The 24,599-nt window shown below is 38.5% G+C and overlaps 1 protein-coding gene across 1 annotated transcript in view; it reads left to right on the top strand.

Moving 5' to 3' along the window:
- The window catches only part of LOC104070202 (cyclin-Y), a 32,557-nt gene that overhangs the window by 1,174 nt on the left and 6,784 nt on the right, over positions 1-24,599 (top strand). Inside the window, exons 2-5 of the mRNA XM_009578647.1 lie at positions 2,498-2,533; positions 6,439-6,496; positions 6,597-6,716; positions 20,429-20,595. Of these exons, the coding sequence (XP_009576942.1) occupies positions 6,455-6,496; positions 6,597-6,716; positions 20,429-20,595 (329 nt within the window). The 5' untranslated portion in view covers positions 2,498-2,533; positions 6,439-6,454. The remainder of the gene's footprint in view (positions 1-2,497; positions 2,534-6,438; positions 6,497-6,596; positions 6,717-20,428; positions 20,596-24,599) is intronic.

Genomic DNA, 24,599 nt, shown 5'->3' with positions numbered 1-24,599 from the left:
TGGAATCTCATACTCTTCGGCTCTAAAATCCTTTGCATGCAGATTTTTGTAAGTGCAGCCTTCTGGGTGGGTTTCGCGTCCCTTTTTCCATGAGAACTGAGACTGCTCGTGGAAAGAAGAGGTGGGTTCTGTTGGCCGCAGCAGCCAAAAAGCATTTTCAGCGGGTCACGGTGGCCAGCAGCAGCCATGTGGAAGAGGAGACAGAAAGACAAGCTGAGGGGGAGCAAGGTGGTGACGTTTGGGAGAGACTTGGGGTGCGTGGCAGGGGGCAGAGCTGCAGGGGGGAGAGGGCACAGGTCAGGCTGGAAGAGCCGGCGCTGGGTCCGGGTGGGAGGAGTTGTGCAGGGCTGGGGCCAGGCTGCTGGCGCGGGAAGGGTTGGAAGCTGCAAGGGGTCAGAGGGTTTGAAAAGGGGTTATGTGGGGTGAGAAACTGGACTGTGGCACATGAGGCCTCTGGGTGAGGAGTCTTTTCCTCCTCTCCTGTCTGGCTGCACATTCAACAGATTTAAGGGTGGGGAGATTGCAGGATTATTGCTTTTGTAGGACTGCTTCGTTTCTTGTTCCCATCCTGGCAGTCTCTGCAGATAAATGACTGTTGCGCCTAGGTAAATCTATGAGGGATGTATTTTGGCCAGCTCATTTATTTCTTTTGGGTCATGTTACGCACCGGTGTGTTTAAAACATTAGCACATCTACTGGAGATCTGCAGCATTGACGGGGTGGCCAGGGTAGCGTGATGGAAAGCTTCATAAGCTTCTTTCCTGCACACTGAGTGCTGGCTGAATGAGCATATGAAAAGCAGAATGAAACTTGGATCTGAGTTAATCTATTATAGCTCTGAAAGACCTTCAGATTCTGATATAGATTTCTGAAGAGTAAATATTTTCCTGAACTTAATTTTAACATTTTGTTACAAAAGCAACCATATGGGCACCAAGCAGAGCTCTGCACATAGATTCTTGCATCAGCTTTCATAAAGTGAACAGGAGCTGCAAGTGTGTTCCTAGGGGCATAATTTAAAATTAAATTTTAGGACTAATTCATTTTGTGAGTAGCTTTCAGTCAAATTAAATTCATTCATAAATGTGTTTTTTGTGTTCAGTGAGGACTGTGTCCTTTAAATGTCCAGGACATTTAAGAGATACTGTGTATCTCTTAATCCCTTAAATATGTATCTGTAGAAAAAATAAAATTTAAAAAGCATTTATGGTCTAAAAACTTCTAATGCAGCCAGGTAAAAGCTATAATGCTCATACAAAGTTAGTAAAATATATTTACTTTCAACTAAGAAAAAATATTTTCCACTATGTGACTATAAAAAAAAAAAAAAAAAACAAAACCCCCCCGCCAAAAACCCCAACACAGCCAAACCTGAAATAATTTAAAATTCTGTAGCTCCAACATATTGTTTTTCTAACATGCAGTATGTCAGTTTACATGTAAAAATTCTGGAATAAAATTACAAAGCAACCAATTGTCTCTTTTAAAAGGCCTTTTATGGAAAAGGAGGGGAGTTTTGTGTGAGTTTAAGACATAAGCATCTTACAGTGAATCACTGACAAAACAAATTGTCAACAAATAGAATTGGTGAACTCCCTCCTCCCTCCTCCTTCCTCTTTAGCTTTGACTGGGTTTTACGCTGCTGGAACAAGTAGGGAGGGTGCTGGTTCTGCTTTATCCTTCAATAAAGCTCTATCATGAGTAAAGCATGTGTCCTTCGATAAAGCTGGAGTTGTGAGTTGGAAACTGGAGAAGAACCATGAGAAGCCATGTCTGAATTTTCTCCAGTCTCAAATGTGAATGAGAACAGTTAGTTGTATACGTAATTAAAATCTTAGCTTTCTGTGAATATAAGGACGCATTTTGTCTTTGCGCAGAATATAAACAGAGGTACTTGGTGTGATTGAGAACATAGGAAATGCATAATGCAGTAAGCTATTCAGGGAGTCGTCTTTCTGGAGTTAAAATAAGTAACTTGATGCCATAAAACTGTAGGAGCCTGGTATTTGAGTCTGGTATGTGAGTAACTACATAGAAAGACAGCCAAAAGTTAATGGATTTAGGTATAAAATCATAAGCCAATGGTGATTAAAACACTTCATGTTAGCTTGGCAGCATTAGCAAACAATAAAAGAGAACGTCCAATGCCTGTGATGCTTTATCTTCAACCTTGGAAGTCAGGAGGAGTTTTAGCATTGACTTTAGTGGAGTAGGGCATTAAGTGGAAGGTACGTGCAACTTGGTATGTGGAATATGAGGATTTTTGTAAGGTACTTCATTACTAGTAAAAATGAGGCACTTGGAGTGTGCTAAACAAATATTATAAAATTGTCTATTTACATCAGTTTTCCTGGTATCTAACAATGAATGGAAGAAAACAGGCTGTTGAGCATACTTTTTTGTCATGCATTGTGCTAGGTTTTAAATTTGCATGTTAATATCACAAATAATATAATTTGACAGTCCTGAGATATTAACTCTGTATTTTTCTTTACAGTGTAGCTCTTGCAATATATTACCACATCAAAAACAGGTATGTGAATAATGAAATCTTGTACTGAATACATTGTTAATCAAAACAAATGAACTGCCCAAACCCTAGAAATCCATGCTCTGTTTCTTTCAAAATGTTTTTGGGTAGTAGTTTTTGTATTTCCCATGTTAGAAATGAGAAACATATTCTTTTATGTTTTTATATACATTATTTTGCTTAGAAAAATAAAAATTAGAGGATTACGTACCATAAAAATCTGGAGTACAGTTCAGCATTGAAAAACTTCGATGATTCAGTGTTTGGTTTTATGTGCACTGGGCACTTCTGCATTGTTGCATATGTTGCAATTACATACAGAGAAATCTGAATAGTGTCTTTCAGGTTTATTTTTTTAGGCTACACGTTTGTAAAGTTAACTGTGTACATCAGTGATCAGGTAATTGATTTTGAAATAAAAACTTAATTATACAGTAAGAGTGACATTGTGAAGAGATGTAATTCAAGATGCCTCAGAAGCAGAGCAGGTCCTGGCTTATCTATTCTGTTGTAGTATGTTTTAGATCTCTGTTTGGCAAATTGATTGAAATTGAATGGAAAATAGGTTCTCTAAAAAGTAACTTGGTACATGAATTAGCTTTTTTTCATGTTGAATTGCGCTTTTGTATCTTAAATTTCCTGTGCTTATGATATGTCACAGTATCATAAAATAATATTTCCTGACATTTCTAAGGAGAGATTGTATAAGTACTTTAAGTGACTTTTGTGTCCATGGCTTTTCAATGTGTCTTTTCAGAGAACTTGGCTTAGATCTCAATCTAACAAGCCACTTACACAAGCTTTTTCTTCTGGACTGTAAGAAGTCTGTCTAGAACAAAAGGAGTTACTCATAAGTTTAAAGTTAAGCTGGTACGTCATTCGGGACCATGTTTCAGGTCACTGGAACCCATCACACTTCTTGAAACAAGGCTGGCATCTAAAGAGAAACCTTTAGAAGTGCACACGGGCAGAAAGGCTCAGGGCTTGATCCCTGCTGAAAGCTCTTAGAAGACTTTCCAAGACGTCAGTGGGCCTTGGACTGAAACATGGCAATTTGTAAAGCAAAAGTTGGAGTGAAATCTTTTTGCAAACTTCTGATCTTGTTTCCCAGGAAATGAGGCGTTAGTGATCATGCCTGGATTACTTGTTTATCCATCTGCGGTTCCCTTTTTCCCTTTCCTCCATTGTCCCTGGGTTAGTTTGGTTAACTAGTCAATTTTTACTACGCTTCACTAAATAATAGAGATCTCAAAGATAATCAGACTCTAAAGTTTTGTAGAAATAAGTTATTCTCAAGTGCTCTGTTAAGTATCATGCCAGCTGAGTAAAAGGCTGAGGAGAATGGGGCACATTAGGGACCACAAAGGGTGAGAAACTTCAGTAAGAGCTCACAGTCGAGCAGGAGGAATCTAGAGCCAAAGTACACCAGGCTCGCTTCGTGCCGATTGCCACGGGGCTGATTTTTGTCTGCAGTAAAATATGCCCATTCGTGGTGTTACAGAACTTGATGCGAATTTGATCTACAACTAGTAGACAGAGAGGCTAACCCTTTATAAAATAAAGGTTTATGTCAGTGTCTTGCAAACAAACACCTTCCGAATGTTATCTTCTTGGGAAACTTGCTATCTGCCCTTTCGCTTTTGGGATGGAGAGGTGATTTATTCAGGAGGAACTGGCTGCTGCTTCTCCCTCCAGAAGCTGCCCGGGGTGGGGAGATGTGTGGTAAACGCGCCCTCTGCCGCGCTCGGGACAGATGGTCTCGGCAGTGATGCTGGAGCGGGCTTGCGTACGTCAGTTAACAACTCTGAAATGAAGGATGTGACGTGACTGTTCTGTCTTAGGTTGTCTCTGATTTAGGAAGGGAGGGACAACGTGACAGCAGCATTCACTTGTACCTGCTGCTGAAAGAGCAGTGGCAAAACATATGTTCTGTTTCCTGCCATTATAGGCAAGAGGAAGTTGTTGACGTATGTGGTAGATTTTGGTTCATTATGGGGGTGGGGAGCAAGAAACCACTGTAACTCTTATATAGCCTCAAGGTTGATTTTGACAGAAAATGAGTCGAACACCTGCTTTGCCAGGGAAGAATTCTTTTCAGACAGTATTTATTTGTTCCTTTTCTCCGGCAGAGTAGGCTTAAAACTGAATTACTTTCTGATGTTCCAAACTCTCACCAACTCCAGTTTTTTGAGGAACTATACATGAAACAGAATATTTCTTCATATGTTTCCCACATTTCATTTGATTGTAACATTCTAGTTATCATTCCTTCTTTTCCAAGTGTCTCCTATCATTGTTATATTGATTGGCTTTCTGCAGCTTTTATTGTGCTTAGCTATTCAACAAGCAGTAAAAGACTACACCTATCTTATTTTTGGAGGAATTCATAAATATTGGTGAATTTGCTAAATAAATAAATAAGATAAACCCCAACAAACTAACCATGAAAAATGCTTAGATCAATTACTAGATGGTTTATTTGTGAAAGATAACAATGTGAATTTGTTCTAATGAAGACGAAAACCTATCAATTCCTTTTTTTTTGTGTGTAATAGTTTTTTTGAGGGCAATCAAATGTGCCTTCACGGCATGCAGCAGCTACAGCATGAAGAAATAAAATAGGAAATGCTTTCTTTCTCTCATTGTGAAAGGCCACAGTTTACTGTAGCACATCAGTGATTCCAGTGAGACTACTTCTGCATTAAGATACTAGCCTTTTTATGTAGTGGTAAAAGAGTCTGGCCTAAAATCCTTGCTGATTAGGAATTTTCTAGTAATTATCTCAATCTGCTTTTTTGTTTTAATTCAGGTACTCCTTTAAAAAAAAAAAAAAAAAGTGTTTATTTCCGGTGTTAGCAGGCTTTATAGCAGAAAAAATGTCATCTTCAGATGTTGAGGTTTAAATGTTACTTGCTAATAAGTACATTTTGTAGACATGAATCCACTGTAAAACTCATGTTTGCATGCTCTGAGAGACAGATACTGTTGAGTAAAGACAGGTAACATATTCAGCGGTTTCTCTCTTAAGAACTCTATGACCTAAGTACCAGGGATGCTAGAAATAAAGATGGGATTGTAATAAGTAAGTGACATGGATGCATCTGTCCAGAAAGTGTCCAGTTCTAACTGGCACTGTTCTACCACTTGCTTTTGTGATTGTTCATGTTCCTGCAAAGATTGCACACAGCAAAAATCTTAAATTACATTCTGGATGTTGGGCTTGTGAAGTTGCATCAACTTTCATGCTGATATTGAGCAACAGGGATCTGAGAGCAAAGTAGCAAATAAACCCAGTGAATAAGAATATTATTTTGTCTGAAATTTTTTTTCGTATACTCGTTCTTGCTTTCAGAAATCATTAGTAGGGTAGGGTTTTCCAACGAAATAAAAAGTGAACTATGTATGTATTAACTAAAGGATAACTGTAAAAATAGTGCTGCATATTTGTAAGTGTTCGTGATGTTGACAGTAGAGGAGGAGGAGGAATTAGGCATATTTGTAAGTGTTCGTGATGTTGACAATAGAGGAGGAGAAGGAATTACTTAAAAAAAGAGATTGCGAGGATTAACAGTTAAGAAAAGGAGAGTAAGCTGAGCTGATTTTGTGATAAGTTTATAGTAGTACCTCTTAGGTTGTGAAAAAGCCTCACAGTAGAGTGTGCAAAGGCTGTGTGTCTTTGGCATTGAAAGCTGAAAATTGTAGCATATTTTGTAGTATGGATTTCATATTACACGTGAACCTTATGGCAGAATAAGTCCAACTTGTATTTGAAAATCACATTTCTGCAGTGTTCCTAAGCACCCCGCAGCACAAGCAGTATTGGAGTTTTAACGATACACTTGTGTCTATGAGAGCTGCATGTTGTTGTGTTCAGATAATGACGCTACTTTGGTTTTAATATCTTTTAGGGACACAGATGGAAGAATGCTCTTAGATATTTTTGATGAAAACCTTCATCCCCTTTCGGTAAGTTCATCTGCCTCTTCTTCCCTTTCATGTGAACTGTCTGTCCTTCCGTCTGCTTCATTTTGTTTCAGTCACCTATTTGGAAGTATTTCTTCCTTAGAAATCCGAAGTGCCGCCAGATTATGACAAACATGACCCAGAGCAGAAACAGATTTACCGCTTTGTTCGGACGTTGTTCAGTGCTGCTCAACTGACTGCTGAATGTGCCATTGTCACGCTGGTGAGTGTCTGAGGGATGACGTCAACAATCTGACAGACCCAGTTTTGTTCCCAAAGCTTGGGTTTGTATGATTTAATAGATCTAGGTGCTGCCATGGAATTTTTTCTCACCTTGGAGACCAAGGGAATTTCTTAATGGGAAGAGATACTACAGTTCGTTTTCTTGCGGAGAGTAAGTGATGGAAGAAGACATTGGGTAACATGCGACACAAAAGCCGAGGTTATGTCTTGCCCTCACAGAGGGATAATGTTACAGGCCACCAAGGTGACTAATAGAAAACACAGGTGGCATAAGTGGTCTGAACAGGAGGGAATGTTAAAAGCAGAAAAGCTTCCACTTTTGGGGGTTTGCTGTGTATCATTCTAGCTCCCAGCAGAGCCTCGGGAACAGCTGTAGGTAATTTAATCGCACTAATAAGAATTGATGGGCATATGAAGGATTTGGTGAGTGACTGGGACATGTTGGTGATGGCTCTTTTTTACTTGCACTGTACTTGTCTTTCAGGACCACGTCATAGGATTGAACAATTGTACTCAAGGCTGAAGTTTAGCTACTTAAAAATAGCACGACACAAAAGAAGGTTCAGATTTTCAGCTGGTGTGGATCAGCATAGCAATGTGGATTAAGGAGCTAAAGTGATCTCCACCAGCTGAGAATTTCTTAATTTTCCTGAAATTTTTGTCCTGCCAACTCTGGCAAGCTTCTTCAGCTTTTAGGCACGATTTTGGCCATGTTCTTGACTCAGAGATTTAAAAAATAACAAAATGGTTTTTTTACCACTACAACATGTGGTTTCGTAACAGCTTTGTTATGCACTTGAGATGGAAGAAGGGGAAATTGGAGAAGGTGGATTTTGAAGCCCAGACCTACTCATTTCCTCTGTTAATCTCTCTCCGTTGGCTTCTAAGATTAGTTGGCAGGCTTTTCTTCTTCAGACAGTCAGAATGAATTGTGCTATCCAGTACAGAACGGGAATATGAGAGAAATAGGGCAAGAAACACTCTGCAGTGCTCCACCCTTACATTTTGAAGTATTACTTTACCTAGTTACTTGACCCAGCCATTACTTGTTTTCTGAAATGACATTTTGTCTCTTTTACATAATTGCACTAAATTCTTGTCCTTCTCCCTTTTCTTCCTAAGTGCTTTCTGCTGGAGGAAGATACGTTGTGTGAATCAGTATGTTCCTGTGTAGTTTAATTAATCTACTGTCAAGTACAGTGGAACGTTGTTGTAGTTATCTGTTGTTTGATCTTAGGTTATTTGATCAATGAGGGCATTGTTTAGTAGAAGGGAAGAGGGCTTTTTTTAAATAACAATATCTTCCTGTTATTGCAATGCATGGAAAGTTCTTCCCCACAACTCTTGTTAACTCAGGCATATATTTCAATATCTTTAATTTGTAACTACATCCTTGCCTCTTCTGGTTCTTGTGTGGTTTCCCTGCAGGTAACTCTTCTGGTGTGATCTGCAATGAGGTATAAATGTTTCTAACTCATTTGCTATATTGCAGAGGCAGTTTCCGTAGTAGTTAGTGCTTGAAACCTTAGGTGGCTTGGTTTTTTTTACCCAACACGATAACAGATAAACCGTTTTATAGCCTAGTTCTCAAAGCAGCCATGCAGGTGTTTGCAGATAGATTTGGGGCAGGTAATCAGCATTACTGTTCTGCTGTTCTTGCCCATGTTTTCAGGATAATAGCACCTGCCTGACCCCTCTTTCCAGAAACCTTCAGAGTTTTTGGGTATATAGTGTTTTACAAGTATGAAATTCTTCTGCTGCTGTTCTCAGTTTCCTCTGTACTTCTAGAACCCATTTCTTTATTTGTTAGTGTAATCAGGAGGGGCCACAGAGACAGATCGTGTTGTTTCTGAAATGTTCAAACGTGGAAATGAATCTGTTAAAAAGCAATCAACCCTTTCCCCCTCCCCACACTCCTGAAATCTTAATAGTGTTGATATTGCTATTTATGAACCTTCCAAGTGCTTTCAATTTTGATATCCTGTCTGGAGAAGAAGAGAGCAGCATTCCCTGCTGGAGCTTATGTTTTGCCATAGTCTGGCCATCCGTCGGAGAGCAATCTGATAGCCCTGTCTGCCACTTGTTCCTCCTGGGAGGGTTGCCAGAAGGCAGGAAGTATATCTGTGGAGATCACAATACATTTTGAACAAGATGCTACAACTATTATCTTTCTTTCACTCACTCTATTTTTAAACAGTCCTAACCACCCCTTTTTACTGCCCAAATTATTAACATGGTCTGAGATGTGTAGTTGAATGCACTCGCTGTTTGTCTTTTTACATGCCATTAGCCAGGTAGAAGCAGCAGTTAGAATTGGTTATATAGCAGTCTGTATGTTCAGCACAGGAGCTGAGTAAATGTGAAACTCCAGACTGTTAGATAAGCTAGTCTCCAGTAAAAAGCCGGCATTGTGTTGCTTCAAGCACTTAATTAAAATATTTCAATTAAAGCCTCCACTATTACAGCAAAACCAATTTATAATTAAACAAAAAATTTAATTTTCACACAGCCTCCAGAGCTGCCAAGAGATTTCCCATACTGGTGGGTGAAAAATTAAAATCTCAGGTTGAAACAATTAAATACTAAGTCACATTATTTATTTATAAAATAGTACCATAAGAATAAGAATAAAATTAGTTTTAAGAATTGTGTTGCTGATTTAAAGTCCTGCAAATAATGTTTCTTGTCCCAGTGAACAGCTGTACTATACTCTGTGACCTGACTTTGTGAGAAAAATAATGCACATGCGGTTTTCTGTCGACCCAGGGTATTCCAGTCCTTGCTAAAACTGAGAAATGCCTGTCTCATCTTCACCGTTTCCTGAAGTGCAGAGGTGGCAAGTTGTACTTATGTTAATCTACTTGGATAGCAAATAAAAATGTGAACAGGAGCGTTATCCATACCAACAGGAAAACAATACAGTGTTTGCATATCATGAGAATTAAATATTTATGCTTTGTTCTTTTGTTCTGTAAAAACAATCCTATTAACTAGACCTGAAGAGGGGAACAGTCCAAGTTTTCTGCTTTGCCTTGGCATGACTTTCTGAGTTTTTTGCAAATAGGCCAAATCTAAGGCTCCTAATATACTTCCCTGTCCATAGTAGTTTCAGAGAGGATGCATTTTGCATTAGCAAATATGCAAATAGGCAAATATGCTAGGTCTATATGCTATAGACTGGTCAGATACAGTGGTATGTAAATACACACAGTACGTGAGCTGAATTATTTCTGTGAAGTTCAAAGGAGCGTGCTTTTGAAATACGTTAAAAAGGTCATACTGTGACTGAGAGGATTTGATATTGGGAAATTTGAAATTTGAAGTACGTAAGAATAAATTCTCCTTATGAAAAATAGGGATTTAATTAATCCAGCCAGATGTTTCTGAGTTCTTATTGTACTCTTCAGTCACATTTTCAGCAACTAGGTAGAGAGAGAATATTGCTGAACTGCGTTGTGAAAATTAGAGTGTTTGTGGAGAATTTTGTTTTCTGTGTGTTTGGAGGAAAGGAGAAAGCTTTTAATTGATTTCCTTTCACTGGGGTATTTTTACTTTTAAATGTTGATAAAATACCCTTTTTTTTTTTTCATATTTCAATTGAAGTATCAAAAATCTGATATTTGTTTAAAAGAAAACAATAACACAAAACAAAGTGATCAGAGTCCATAGAGACACTTGATCTGCAGCAGAGGTCCTTTTCAGCTGGCCCGGTATAGCTACCAATCCTTATGCAGCTAATAGAAGATGCAGGTTCCTCTGAAGACCTCGGAGTACAGTGCAAAGGATTGTTTATTGCCTGGTTTGATGCTGTCACTCTCCATCCAGTGACCATGAGGGATCGTGAGTGCGGTTGGGTGAGCAAGGCAAAGCACTGAAGATGGCCTCTGCCTCGTGTGAGGAAACCCATGAGAAGAGTTGTGTGTATCCAATATTGTTGGTGTCCACCTTTAAGCCCACCTCTTTGCTGCATCTGAAGAAAGTCTTCCAGGTGCAGAGAGAAGGTCTCTCCACCTGTGCTGTGGATCCTGAGCCTCTCGGCAGCTGGCCACGTGTCAGGGTACACTCCGGAGAAGGGCAAGAGGAACAGGGGCTTCGTACCTGTGCTCCAGGCACTGGCGGGAGCAGAAGATGCAGGTTCTGGTCCCTGGTTTTAGGGCTATTCTCATCTTTTGACTACAGTCTAACATACAACACATGAATGACTATCGGTTAATACTTACACGTCTCTTAGTCAAGTCTTGCTTTAGGCCTGCTGGGATATACACTTCACAAAAAGAGAACATTCAAGCGGGGGGTTGGGAGGGAATTTTTTTTAAATCCCCAAGAGAAGAGGACATTCAGTCAAAGAATGGGTGTCTGTTTCCCAGTGCATCTCTAAGGGCTTCTGTGTGGGCAAGGAATGAATACTGATCCCAGTTTTAGACTGGGAAGCCGATGTTGCCTAATGGTTTGAGTGCATTTTATATGTATTATAGGTCTTTGTCTTAAAATGAGTAAATCAGGGGGCAAACCTGGAGATGTGTGACTTTTCTCTCAGTTCCATTAGTGCTTCCTATAAATATCTACAACAGTACTTTGCAGTTGTTCACATTTTCAGAGTTTTGTGACTGCATTTGTTACTCTTTTTCAACATTTGGTCTCAAAAATAAGAATTGGATGAATTTGCAAGGACCACGATGGCGTGATGTCCTTTTCCACCAAATGGATGGCACCAGACCTTTGTGGAACATTTTAAATGCCCAGCTGGGCAATTGCAAAGCACAGTTATTTCTGGAGAGTCGTGATAGGGAACTGGCTGATTGCTTAGAACAGAGCATATGGCAATTTAGTGATTGGATTAGAGCCGTAATTTGGCTATATGGGACCCACTACCAATTACAATTTTTTCCGTACAAACATCTTTTTAGTTTCAAGGCGTTGTGACACACTGAAGTTTTTTCATTAAAGAGAGAGGACTGTGTAAATATTGTGTAAATACTTCATGAGTGTTGGGATGGAAACTGTCTTCATTAGCTATTTTGTGGTCCTGCACCTTATAATGTGGGTTACCTGATGAGCTCATACAGAGTTTAAATGGGAGAGGGAGGGAATGAGGTTTTTGCAAATACATGTTCATTTGTAGATTCTCAATTATGATAATTAAAATACCAAAAACATCGTCTCTTTTCTGTCAATGTAAATCAAGTGAAAAATAATTCAAGCCACTAGAGTTTTATTGGTAAAATAGAGATAGAATTTGACATAAAGCAATAAAAAAACAGCATGAGAAAAGATAATGCTTTGCTCTTGCTGCTGCCTCAAAATTCAGAATTATTCTAGTAATGTCAGTGACATTCCTCGGCGATTGCCCGTTTCTTTAGTGTTCTAAGACTCCCACTCAGCCTCATTGGAGGCAGTGCATGACTTCTGACCTCTCCGTGTTGCACCACAGGAAACTCTAGGACTGCAGACAGATATAATCACAGAATAATTTAGGTTGGAAGGGACCTCTGGAGGTCACATCTGGTCGGGCCTCTGCTCAAAGCACTGATCAGGGCCTGACCTGTTGAGTTCTGAATTTTTCCAGGGATGGAAATTTCATAACCTTCATAGAAAACCTGCTCCATTGTTTTAGGGAAACCTAAAAAAAAGAATTACGGTATTTTGGGTGCTTAGAGTGCAACTCCAGTGTGATAAGAGGTATCAGTGGGATATTGGAGGTTAATGTTGAACAGCTTCAAAATGAAGTAACAAAGAGAACAAGAACCTCCTAGTAAGATTTTAATAAAATTTGAGTGTTCCTTTGGATTATGAAATATTGAAATGAAATGATTTGACACTTCCGTATTTATATATCCTCCTAAAGTATATATCCTCCTGAAGGAAAAAAAAGGAGGAAATAAACCTCCAGTATTTTAACTTTTCTTTCTACTTGAGAGTATTATATAATATACAAAGTATGTTATAATGTCCTCTGAGATGGAAAAAATGAGATGCTGTTTCGCACTAATTAAAACTGAACCTCTTCAGTGCTATCTTTAGTTTTCAATTTCTTCAAATGGATTTATGTTCTGTTGATTGGGATGTTGTGTAACCAAGTCTCTGTTATCCAGGATTGTGGGGAGCAGGACGTCCTAGATAACTGGGACAACATTGGATGCTGTGGTTACGATCAGACACTGGGGAAGTCCAGGATGGATTCACCCAACTGCAAATAATCACCCTGAGGATTAGTTCTGGCTCAGCAGTAGCCCTGCTGGAGCGGCATGGCTGGAACCTGGATGCTGGTGCTGATCTGGTTAGCCTCATGCCGTGTTACAGTTCTGTGTCTGGGTAAAAAAAGCCCCCCAGGACTAGTGGTGATAATGGATGGCTAACTGCTTCACCACCATGCTATTTCAAGTCCAAGTCCTGAGAGTTAAGATCAGAGGCATCCAAACTAGCTCAGCATGGAGTCATTTTGGGTCTGGCAGGTTTATGAGCTCAAGATACGTGCTGAAACAAATCAGTTCTGTACCTCTGCCGGACTTGAAATGGCTTTGGAAGCCATGTAGCTACATTCCTGTGGTGCTGCATCTAAGCTAATGAACCTCTCCAGAGTTCACTGAACTCGAAGCCAATTTGGGATTATCTATACCCATGGAGTGGTAATTTTATTTAATTAATAGAATTAAATTCTTTTAAATTCAGATAAATGAACTCTTAACAAAAGCAAATCACCCGATTGGTTTCACTTATGATTAAATAATAATTTGCTGATACTCCAAGTGTAAAGGTCAGCCATTGCAAAATCTTTGTGCAAGTCTGTGAGAAGAGATGGAAAATAATAATCCAATATTGCTCTTCTGAAACCTTAACTCTGTGCAGTGTGTCTTCTGAAGTGGGCTCAATTATTAAAATGTCTCCAGTTGGAGGTGCAAGTGTTGTCCATCAAAGCTTGTTAGACTGACAGTCACATAAAACCATGTGGTTCATTCCCAAACACAGTAGACTAATGATGGAGGCATCAGACTCCAAGGTATTGAGTTTGTAAGTAAAAAAGTATTGATGGACCAATGTCCATTGATATTTTCCAGATCAGAACTGCATTTTAATTTCAGCTAGGAATTGAATTGTGTTACAAATGAGTTTTGAAGATTGTAGTGTTGTTGGTATTAACACTGAGTTATACTTGTTTGCAAGCTGGGAAAAATTCAGAATGGTATGTTGTTTGACTGAAGCCACTGAGAACTTCTGCTAATGTCACATCAGTAACTTTAATCTTTTATTTAAATAGTCTTGTTATCATTCTGTAAAAATCTATAAAGATACAGTCATAGAACTAAGTAGGTAATGATAGGTGTGATGAAGATGGTTCTTGGAAGCTATGAAAGTGTTTGAAGAGAACTAGGCAGAATAAATTTTTCTTTTTGGAATTCAACTTTTGAATAGTTAGTAGAGAAGCACTCAGAAGTTTTGTCACAAAAACTTACTTCCAGGAGAGGCACTGCAAAGGATGAATTAAATAGAAGAAGAGTAACATTGGTATAACAGCTTAAATTTGTTTTAAGCTTTAGTTACATTTGTAAGCATTGATCCAGCTATTAAGCAAGTGGAGGCAAATCATGGCATTTAACTTAGGTCTTCTAGATACTAAAAGCTCATTTTATCTTTTATTAGTTCGGGATCTATAAAGGAACACCTGCTGAAATAATCCAGAGGAGATGAGGTTTTCAGACTTTTGTTAAAAAAAAAAAAGGTGTTTCTCACATTGTTTCGTCTGCATTTTTTGGTCTCTTGACATATAAGTAAATTTCCTCCAGCATTCTGAGGTGCAAGTTACAATATTCTTTTCTACAGTGAGCTTTTAAAATTCAGCTTTATTATATGCCTTTACAGCAGCTAGTCCTAAAGAAAATGCAGAAAGTTTTGCTTTTGAAAATTAAGCCAGTGAAATTCATTACAACACAGGAATATACTGAACCGCATAGTACACAGAGAATCTCAAGTCTGTTCGATACAAAACCCATATTTAAGAAAATGACCCCTGTGTTTAAGACGCTATTCAATGTATAGACATAATTGCATACAAACGGCATTTCCATATGTCACATTTACCATCACAGGGTCAACATCTTCAGTGGTTGTTTTTTTGGGTGTTTTTTTTTTTTTTTTTTTTTTTTGAATGTGGTGGATCATGCTTGCTGCATGTGGGAAGACTTGCTTGGTTCTGCCAGCAAAAGCAGGTGGTGTTCTCCCACCAGCCACGAATTTGTTTGGGATGAGTAGCGTAGTGACTAACCACCCAGCAGCCTTCGCCTTCAAAGGGGCTGAGAGCCACCTGGCCCTTCTCCAAAAGTCTGTACTGATTCAGCACATCTTTGCAGCAGCCAGAAGCATCCCCCTTCAGCAGTGTAGGCTGCTGAGCGCATGGCAGACTCTACCTCTCCTTTTTACTCTGATGTCCCATCAAAGTCAAAATCCTGGTGCTTGGGCTGTTACCATGGCCTAGGGCCTGGTGCATTGAAATGCTCCAAGATGAAAACAGAGAGAGCTCCATTTGTCAGGAATCATGAACTTTCTCACACTTGCCCAGGAGACAGAGCTCACTTGGCTGCGTGTATACTGCTGTTATGAGGGTGCTCTACATCAGTAGGGCGAGCACTCAAGTATGTACCAGCCTTTCCTCTGCCTAAATTTCACTATTTTCACTTGGTTCTCTCCAAACTAGAGCTAGAGAGAGCTAGAACGAAGGCTGTGTGTGTAACTGAGTGAGCTTGATTGAAAGTTGAAGAACTACACTAATGTGACAGCACAGGTGTATCTTTAGGAGACAAGTCCTAGTTTACAGTGAATTTCCACATTAGCTGAGGACCTTGATAAACTTTTACAAATGTTTGCTGTGAGAAGTCGTCTTGCTCTTTTTTTTGTGTTCTCTTACTTGAACACATACATTTAAAATCCAAGACTGAGTCAGGGAGGCCACAGCAAGTGAACAAAACAAAATGCGCTTTTAGGGCGTTTTCAAGGAAGGAGCCAGAAGCCACACTAAGCGCCTTCCTCCTGGCAAGGTATTTACCATCTTCAGTTTTATCAGAAGATGATACAGAGCCTCACCCCAGCAAACAGTATGTCTGGAGTTAAGCCCAAGTTATCACCAAGGACTCAAGAGCGATTATTCATATCCCTCAACATGCTAATGGCAGATGCTCAAATACGGTAATGAGGGTCATATAAGAATAGTGTCTTATCAAGCTCCTATTTAATTTTTAAAGCTGATTTCTCAAGTATGTGCTGGTGGGAAGTAGTAGCAAGTTTACGCTCCCTTTGCACTTAGGTATAAGTTCATCTGCTCAAGGTGTATGTTCATCTGTTATGAATTATTCTACTTTATGTCTTTCCTTGCAGTATCATTCTTACCTGTTCTTGTCAGTTTACTTTTTCTTCTCTGAATGCCTTTGGATTTGAGCCCACAACAGAATCCTTACTTGGTTTTCTTCTTTTTTCTTTTTTTTTGTTTTTGTTTTTTCTCTCTCTAAGCTAGAGCTGCATATAAGAAAGGATATTATTTTCTGATTTTTGTATGCTTTGTCTATCCTTAGATGTGGAGTATTCATTCAAAATCTACTAAAACTGCATGTGGGAAGTTGAAATTTAAGCGGTTTGCATTAACAGTAAAGGATCAAATTCAGCACTGATGTGAAGCAAATGAAGTTCATTTCCTAATTTAAGAGTGGCATGATTTTACGGCTTCCATACGCTTTCTGCTGATGAAGCTCCCTGCATTAGCACGGTGTATTGCTTTAAAGAAGTCTTCTGCTTCCTGGGGACAGTTCCTGTTGTTCATAATTCAGGGAGCAGTTTTGCTTGCTAAGTTGAACAAGTTTGTTTGTGTAATATGGTGTGTAAGGGGGTTGTTTACACAAGCTGCCTGGAAAGCAAAAGGCAGCCTTTTAAACAGAATCATCAGGTAGTGCAGACTCTGGTGAGATCCATGCGCCACCTTTTTACTGAGCTTAGTGTTTCTGTGGTCTCCCAATACCAAATTTTATACATCACAGTCTTTTCAGAGTGGTGCTCTAACTAAAAACTCAAAACTGTATTTTTAATAAGGGGCTTGACGCATAATTTGGAATTTGTAATTTTGTGGTTAAATAACGTTTTGCCTTCCTTATGAAGGAAAATAATTTTTTGAACAATTAGTGATACTTTGTTTTATAGTATTGTAAGATAATTTTATGGTTTTCTTCAGTGTTAGGATGGCAGGCAGGGGCAAATCATAGCTAAAGAAGAAATGGTGTATTCAGGAGTCTGGCATCTGGCCTTTTGAAAAATTCAGCTTTAGTTTTATGATATTTTGCTACCTGTAAGTTTCTTATTTTTTAAGAAAAAACCTGAAAAATCAATAGTTTTATCTGTGAGGTCTCATGCTATAAATATTCTGACTTTGTAGCTGAGTATAACTTTGTTTTCACAGAGATTTTTGAATGTTTATTATGCCTTTTTGTGCCTAATGATGTAGCTTGAGTTCAACAGAGTGTCTAAAACACCTGATTAAGGTTAATTCCTCGTTAACACAAGAAAAATGGAGAACCCTTTGGGGAGTGAGAAGGCCAAAGATCTTTTACTGAGACTTCTTTTTTTTATTTGACCGGTCTGTAATATCCAACATACTGTAACTATTCAGACTTTTTGAGTATTCTATAATTTCAAAAATTCATTGAAACTGTTTTGGCATTGGTGGTGTCAAGGAGATGATGCTTTTCCAAGTAAGATTTCTATACATCTACCATTTTGTATGTATGCTCCTTTTATAGGTTAGTTGCTGTTACTTGTTTAAAGTTAGTCCAGTATTTATTTGAAGGTACAGATATCCTCAAAACTTGGGATAAATATTTTCTAAATGTTTTGTGGGTTTTAGTAATTATCTATAAATCAGTCATAATCCCTCCTGTAAAAATGTTCAACATTATTTTAAAACATACATATCTTAGGAAAACTGAAAACATTCCTTTAGCAGCCATGTATTTCTTCTGTTAGAGCAGAAGTAAATTTCCTTCAGCATCTGTAGAAGAATGTCTTTAGGTATTTAAAATGTAAAACAAAATGCTGGCCCTTCAGAATCCCAAGCAGTGTTCTGTTTTTATGAAGCCTTTCAGGTAGGTATAATATTTGTATATTGTATATTGTATATATACATGTATATTGTATATATGTATAGGTAGGTATAATATATGTATATTGTACTTTCATCAGAGTATCTCATAAAATCTCCTGCTAGTTTCTGTTGGTCAGTGTAGACTCTTGTAAGTGTACTAGCAACTTAAATAACCACCTAATTGCTTTTTATCACAATGCAGCGAAGAGGGTGTTGTAAGATCTACTACAAGATACAAAAAATAGGTTATTCTTCAGTAAATGCAAATCTTTATTTTTATAGAGTAGTGTATCATCAGGACTAATTGTTGGTTTTATGTCATGTTGAAGCACTTCCAGTTTCAAGTTCTGCTCCTTCATGCACAGCAAGTAGTTCCACGGGTGAGAAACGAAACTGCAGAACAAGTTCACTTCCTTGATGCTAACGAAGGCAGTAAAACATTTTGTTTCTGTATCAGAGCAGAATTTACTAACTTCATAAATGACTGCATCTGATTTTCCTTAAATCATTGCCAGAAGAGTGCAGTGAAACCTGTTTGAAACAACCTCACAGTAGACTGAGAAATCTGTTTCTTGGGAGAGGTGGTCTGTTGAGGAAAGGAAATTTTATACTTTTTTACACGAGTTCATTGTAATATGTAAAGTGACCATTACAGACACTGTAACTCGAGTTTTATTTTCCTTCAGTAAGAGTAGAAAGCAAAGAACTTACACTTGGTGGCCACTTTGAACAAAAGTTGTCTAATACTGTGTGTTTTGTATTTTTCCCATTTTTTTTTTTGCTCAGTATGCAGTTTATACTGCAGAGTGTGTGGAAAGTTCATTTGTGGGCTGAATTATCTGTGTACATGTATTCAGATATTTAAGATTTTTTTTCATAAAATGTATTTTTTTCTGTAAAACTTTAAATTATACAACAGCTGTCCACTGTTTTTGATGATCTTGTTACCAAGCTCTAATTACTTGTACGTATCATAATTGTGAAAATTAATGAACAAAACTGTATGAGGGATGTAATTGGCCTTGATGTTATTGGTGGCTCATAAAAATATACAAGCTTCGAAATACATGAATTCTCATAAAAATATACAAGCTTTGAAATATATGAATTATTATTTTTTAAGTATGTAATATTTTTCTACTAATGCTAGATCTTTCCTGAAGCACAAATCACTGAAGGTCGACCCTCTGTGTGCTTGTATGAGTGCGCATCCTTATAGAAAATGACAAGTGAGCTGTTCTGGGTTTTAAAGTTTTCCCCCATGTCCCCCCTTTCCTCTTCTGCCCCCCCCAGCATGTATCCTACATTGAATTTTGGATATATTAGCTATTGTTTGGATATTATTTGATTAGGTGCTAATAAACATTAACTTAGTCAAACTGCAGGAGATTTATTATGTGTATTCTCAGCTAGTATATAAACTGTTTAAATGTTGTGGATTGCAGAAGTATTCAGTTTTGTTCACCTCACATGTAAATATTCATAATTGTAATTTCCCTGTCCCTAACAGGGGATAGAGTAGGGGGGCACACAGATCACCCACAACCGGTATTTCTTAGAACGCATTTTGTTCATCAATCTCTTATTAATAATGTAATAAATACATTTTTATGTATTGATCCTGTGGATCCCTCGCATATTCACCCATCGTTCCCTGGCTGGAGCATCAGATGTGGGGGCCAACCTAGCTCTGTGTTTGGAAACAGAGGGTCATACTGCACTCCCTCCCCCCCAGCAGCTTTTTGGTAGGTGTTCAGAAAGTCCCTCCAGGGTCCCTTGTTTCATGAGATGTGCGTATATAATCCTGTAGTCTTTGTAAGTAGTACCCACCACCCTCTTGGATGAGGTCTGGGTTATACGAGCTCTGGATGATGCTAGCCTGTGCTGGTGGCCTTGGGCAGATTGGGCCAAGCTATGGTGTCCTGAGTTTGTCTGTTCTTGTAGGTCCAACAGGATTACTGTTACTCATCTCCAGAACTTATCGGTCCAGAGGAAACTGTTACAAATTACCTTCTTAGCGCATAGTTTTCCTCTCTGTTCAGCTTGCTGTTTCTGTGGTTCTGTTCTTCCGTCCATCCTATAGGTGCCTATAGAACCTCTTCACACAGGTTCGCCGGAGGGGCCTGGCATGACATGATGCCATAGCTGATAATTGATTGCCTGTGAATTACAACTGTAGTTGTTTGTATGATAACTAGTAACTATTATTAGCATATCTTACCTTCCTCATTAGTAATTAGCATTTTATTTATTGTTTTAATAATTTATTTAAGCTATCATTTTAATTCATTCCAACATGTGACTATTTTATCAACAGTTACAGATAGAAAAATAACAGTTTTGTTGCTGGTAATATGATCAGAAGGCAAAGGCAGACTAAAATATGAATTTATCACATTCAGTCTTGAGTTTGGCATAAATATATATATTTAAACCTACAGCTTTTTTAGAAGAGTCTTTCTGAGCGCAGATTACTGTTTCAAAATTGCTGGAATGGGTTTATGAGAATAGTTTTCTTTTTCATATCTACTTAATAGCAAAATAGATGCAGTCTTTATTTTAATGTGTTTCCACAGGTGTATCTTGAAAGACTTCTAACTTATGCAGAGATAGATATTTGTCCGGCAAACTGGAAGCGAATTGTACTGGGTGCAATTCTACTGGCATCCAAAGTTTGGGACGACCAGGCAGTGTGGAACGTGGATTACTGCCAGATTCTGAAAGATATCACGGTCGAAGACATGTGAGTGCAGTATGTTTATCTTTGTCAATGAATGCCAAGATCTGTGTGTATGAGGGGGATGGGAAGTTCTCTCATAAATTCTATAAAGTTTGTATATCTGCATTGTACCTAAACATGGTGGATGCTGATAGATAGCATGAGGTCTACTGACAGTTGCTTACATAGAAGACATGAATTATTTTTGTTTTCTGGTTCAAGTGTATTTCACCACTACATGTTCATGCATGATGATGAAAACAGACCTGCAGAATATTTAAATGTATGACTTGACAAAAAACCCCACGTCCAATGAGCCTGCATGTATTCACTTCAGCAACATTTAGTGTCGTGCTAGTTCTCCATACAGACAGCAGGCCAACTGTAAGGCAGGAAGAAAAATTGTTGTGATCCTCATGACCCTTGGATGATCACCCACTTACTTATTGCCATTATTCAAAATCAGTGCTTTTGGATTTTGGGGTTTTTTTCCCCGTGTATCCTGCTGAGTTCATTTCCAAGATGTTAAAAATCTAGTATTTTAACTTGCAAAGAGAAATTTCCATTTTTCCATTTTTTTAATCTGATGGCATTCTTAAGAAGTGCATATTGTAACAGGATAGAGAGTTGTGATATCTGGCTGGATACTCCCGAGTCATATTAAGAGTATATTCCAACAGTAATAAAAAGAACTGTAATAAGAATAAACACAATTAAGATCTTAATGTTTACAAATACTAAAATGAATGCTCATTTCACTAAATAGTCTAGTGTTTTTTTTGTTTGGTTGGTTAGCAGGTATGACATATATTGGCTGAAGCGCCTGGGGTTTGTATCATCTATATGTTCATACCACGCACGCTTTCCGAGGTGCCCTCACCTAGGCTGGCGTGTGTGCGAGAGCGGTACTGGAAGGGCTGCAGTTGGAATTGGCGCTGGGATGGTGCCGGGGGGCCGGATGCCTTGACAGGCCGCTGCGGCTCCTGCATTCGGAGAGTGGCATTTTCAGTCTCCTGGTGCATCCAGTAGACTGGTGCATTACTTTTTTAGAAGAAGTAATAACAATAAAATTATTAAAAAGATGTTTTAGTACAGTATCTGTGTGTTTCAGAGCTCTTTTAAGCAGAGCTAAGTATCTGTTATGAGAAGTATATAGACTTGTCTCTGCTTTAACTCCCTTAAGTCAGGATCGCAGCCACTGAAGAAAGTTTGTTGTGGAAAACCACCCTGGGAGGAGGGAAGCAGATGAGAAGAAATGTTTATATTGACAGAATGTTTTTTGAATCTCAGTTTGCAATCTCGAAGCAGTGAAAGGCCAAGCGTTTTTGCTAAAGCAGCCCTAATTTAGTTTCTTAATAGTTCGCTGTTTGTCAGATTTATAGCCGGTCTAAAAATGATCTATAAGGGAAAGGTTGAATGTTAGGAGTCAGCTGATTGCTTTAAATTAAGCATGCTCATACACTGCTAGATAAGACTTTATAAATTGTGAGTAGCTGTCATTGCTCCAGTATTAGAAAAGTTATCTCTAAATCTTGTATTAACAAGCAATTTGTAATAAGGTGGGTTTTCTCCCCGAGTCAAAGTGAAAAACACAAAGCTTGCATTGCTGTGGTATGCTGTAGCTACTTTCATTAGTTTTGGGCAAAACTCTCATTTCAAAATAGAGGTGGGAAATACCACATCATGCCATTTCAGTATCTGTTTTAAAATATGTGAGCTACTTTAAGGATGGTTGATGATACTTCTTTTCTGACATAATACAGCCAGAATGAGATTTCCAAAATAAAAGGGGGGGTAGGGGGGACAAGAAGCTAAAATCAGGCCCTTCACATTTCTGTGCGGAATATTATTCCATGCAGAACAATTTGATAATGCTTCCTTGACTGTTTTGAGTGTTTCCTGAATGATTTTGCTAAGCTACTTTTCCCTTGATCCTTTTCTCATGCTTTCGGGTATTCAGTGACAGTAAGGGCCTCCCTCCATTCACACCTCCTCCAAGGCAAATCTGGGAGCTTTTAAAGCTTTTCTGAAGCTGGGACATGAGTTGAAGTAGAGTGCTGAACAGCTTGCAGCAGACTGACAGGTTTGACTGTGCCGTGTGACAGTATTAATCAGGAATGGTTATAAATACGAGTTTTGAAATTGCTGATTCTCAGGGCTTTTTTGAAGGCAGGTGATGAGGCATACTGTGATGGCGTGAAAGGAAACAAAAAAAGAGGTTATTGTTTTTGACAAAGACACGTGATGGTGCTAGTGTAGAAGTTGCACTTGAGCTGTGTAACACCATTACTCACGTGGCAGACCCGTGCTCCCGTGCTAACATCAGCCCTCTTTCTGCACTGCACATTCCCTAAGCCAAACTGTGATGAGTCCTTGTCCTTAAAGCTTTTAGCTTCTTAACCTTTTCTTAAAGATTTCAGCGTTCTTACAAACTGCAAAACCAGAAGCCTTTGGGGAGCCTGTGCTCTCTCTATGGTACTTGGTGATCTGGCTCGTGGGCTTTGTGTTTGGGGCTCCTTGTCAATCCTCCAGCAAAGATTTTCGTGCTTGTTGACCTGATGCTTATTTTTTTTTTCCAAATTTTTTTTTCTCCTCCTATCCCTAGTGTGGTGGATTTTTTTTTCTTTCTTATTTTTCAGGTAGTTGGGAAAGTACAGTATTATGATTTTGAAGTGTCTAGCTCTAGGCAAGATGGGGGCTTCCATTGTTTATAGGAATAAGGCAGAAAAACTCTAGGTCAAAATCTTCAACTGCTGTGAATCATTCAGCATAAGTGTATCTTGCAAAACATCATGCAGACCTTTCTGAGTTTTGTAGGTCACCAGCAGTACATTGAACTGTGCCTAAAAGCTAACAGAGGACTTGGGAGGACTGAATTGCAGTATGTGTCTGTAATCATTGTGTGTAGCATTACCTTGAGTCTCTGTGTGAATTTGGGGAGTGGCCGCAGGAAAGCATATGCTAAAGTAGTCTGATGTGGAGGTATCGGGGAAGAAGGGTATGGTGGTTAGTTATATTACATTAGTTCAAATCCAAAATACCTGTATTTTTTTGTTCTTTCTCAGCTGTAGTTAGTCTGCTGATCTAACCTTCAAATCTAGGAAGTAGGGGATAGCAAGAATCTGAGGCTATGTATTGTTCTTAAAGATTTGGGGATGCTCTTCAAAAGCGGTATAGCCGATGTCTTTCCCCATTAAAATAGGCTTTATATTATCCATTAACATAGACCTTTAGGCTTAGCTTGCAGAAAGTAAAATCTTGGCAGTATAAAAGGACGTTTAAAGGTAACTTTCTGTATTTATTGATAGACGTCTTAAAATACAATTTTTTTTAATTTGGATTTTTTAAAAGCTAGACTCTTCAACAGTGTGAATTCATGCCAAAAAGTCCATATCCAGCTTTCAGATAGTCCTTTAATGTTAATTAATATTTATCGTTATGTTAATGTAGAATTTTGGCAGAGAGAGAGAGTGAAGGTAAGGAAAGACAATGATTATGATGTAAGAGTGATATAAGAGTAAAGAGTGAGAAGAAGAAAAATCATTCAGTGTTGAAAAATGGCTGTACCAGTACTTTTTCTTTTTATCCTCAGATCCTTCCTCTTCTATTGCCAACTGCCTGCACATTCCTTGCACGCTTACACTACAGTCAAAATGTAACTTAAATGCAATATCGTAGTCAGTCAATACCTGCTGGTAGCACAGCTGTGCCATCCATATACACTTCAGGAAACATGTACAGCTTTTACCACCCATTTGTTTTTTTATTTCTCATATCTTGAAATCACTGTTTTGAATATATCGTATGTCCCTGCATAAGTATTATGTAGGATATCTAGTTACCGTGCTATTTATGAAAATCTCCAGTCCTTAGTTTTGTTGATCAACTTATTTCTTAACATACTTTTTAATGTACTGGTATAGGTAATAATGTATTGCTATACCAAAGTTTTCATGGGGTGGGAGCTCGAGTAGGACCTCTGTTCCTATCAGATATTTTGACAAACACGTTTGTTTTAGGTACTGAAA

Source organism: Fulmarus glacialis, unplaced genomic scaffold, assembly GCF_000690835.1.
Source record: "Fulmarus glacialis isolate BGI_N327 unplaced genomic scaffold, ASM69083v1 scaffold2905, whole genome shotgun sequence".
Lineage (NCBI taxonomy): Eukaryota > Metazoa > Chordata > Aves > Procellariiformes > Procellariidae > Fulmarus > Fulmarus glacialis.
This window is presented reverse-complemented; position numbering and strand designations above follow the sequence as displayed.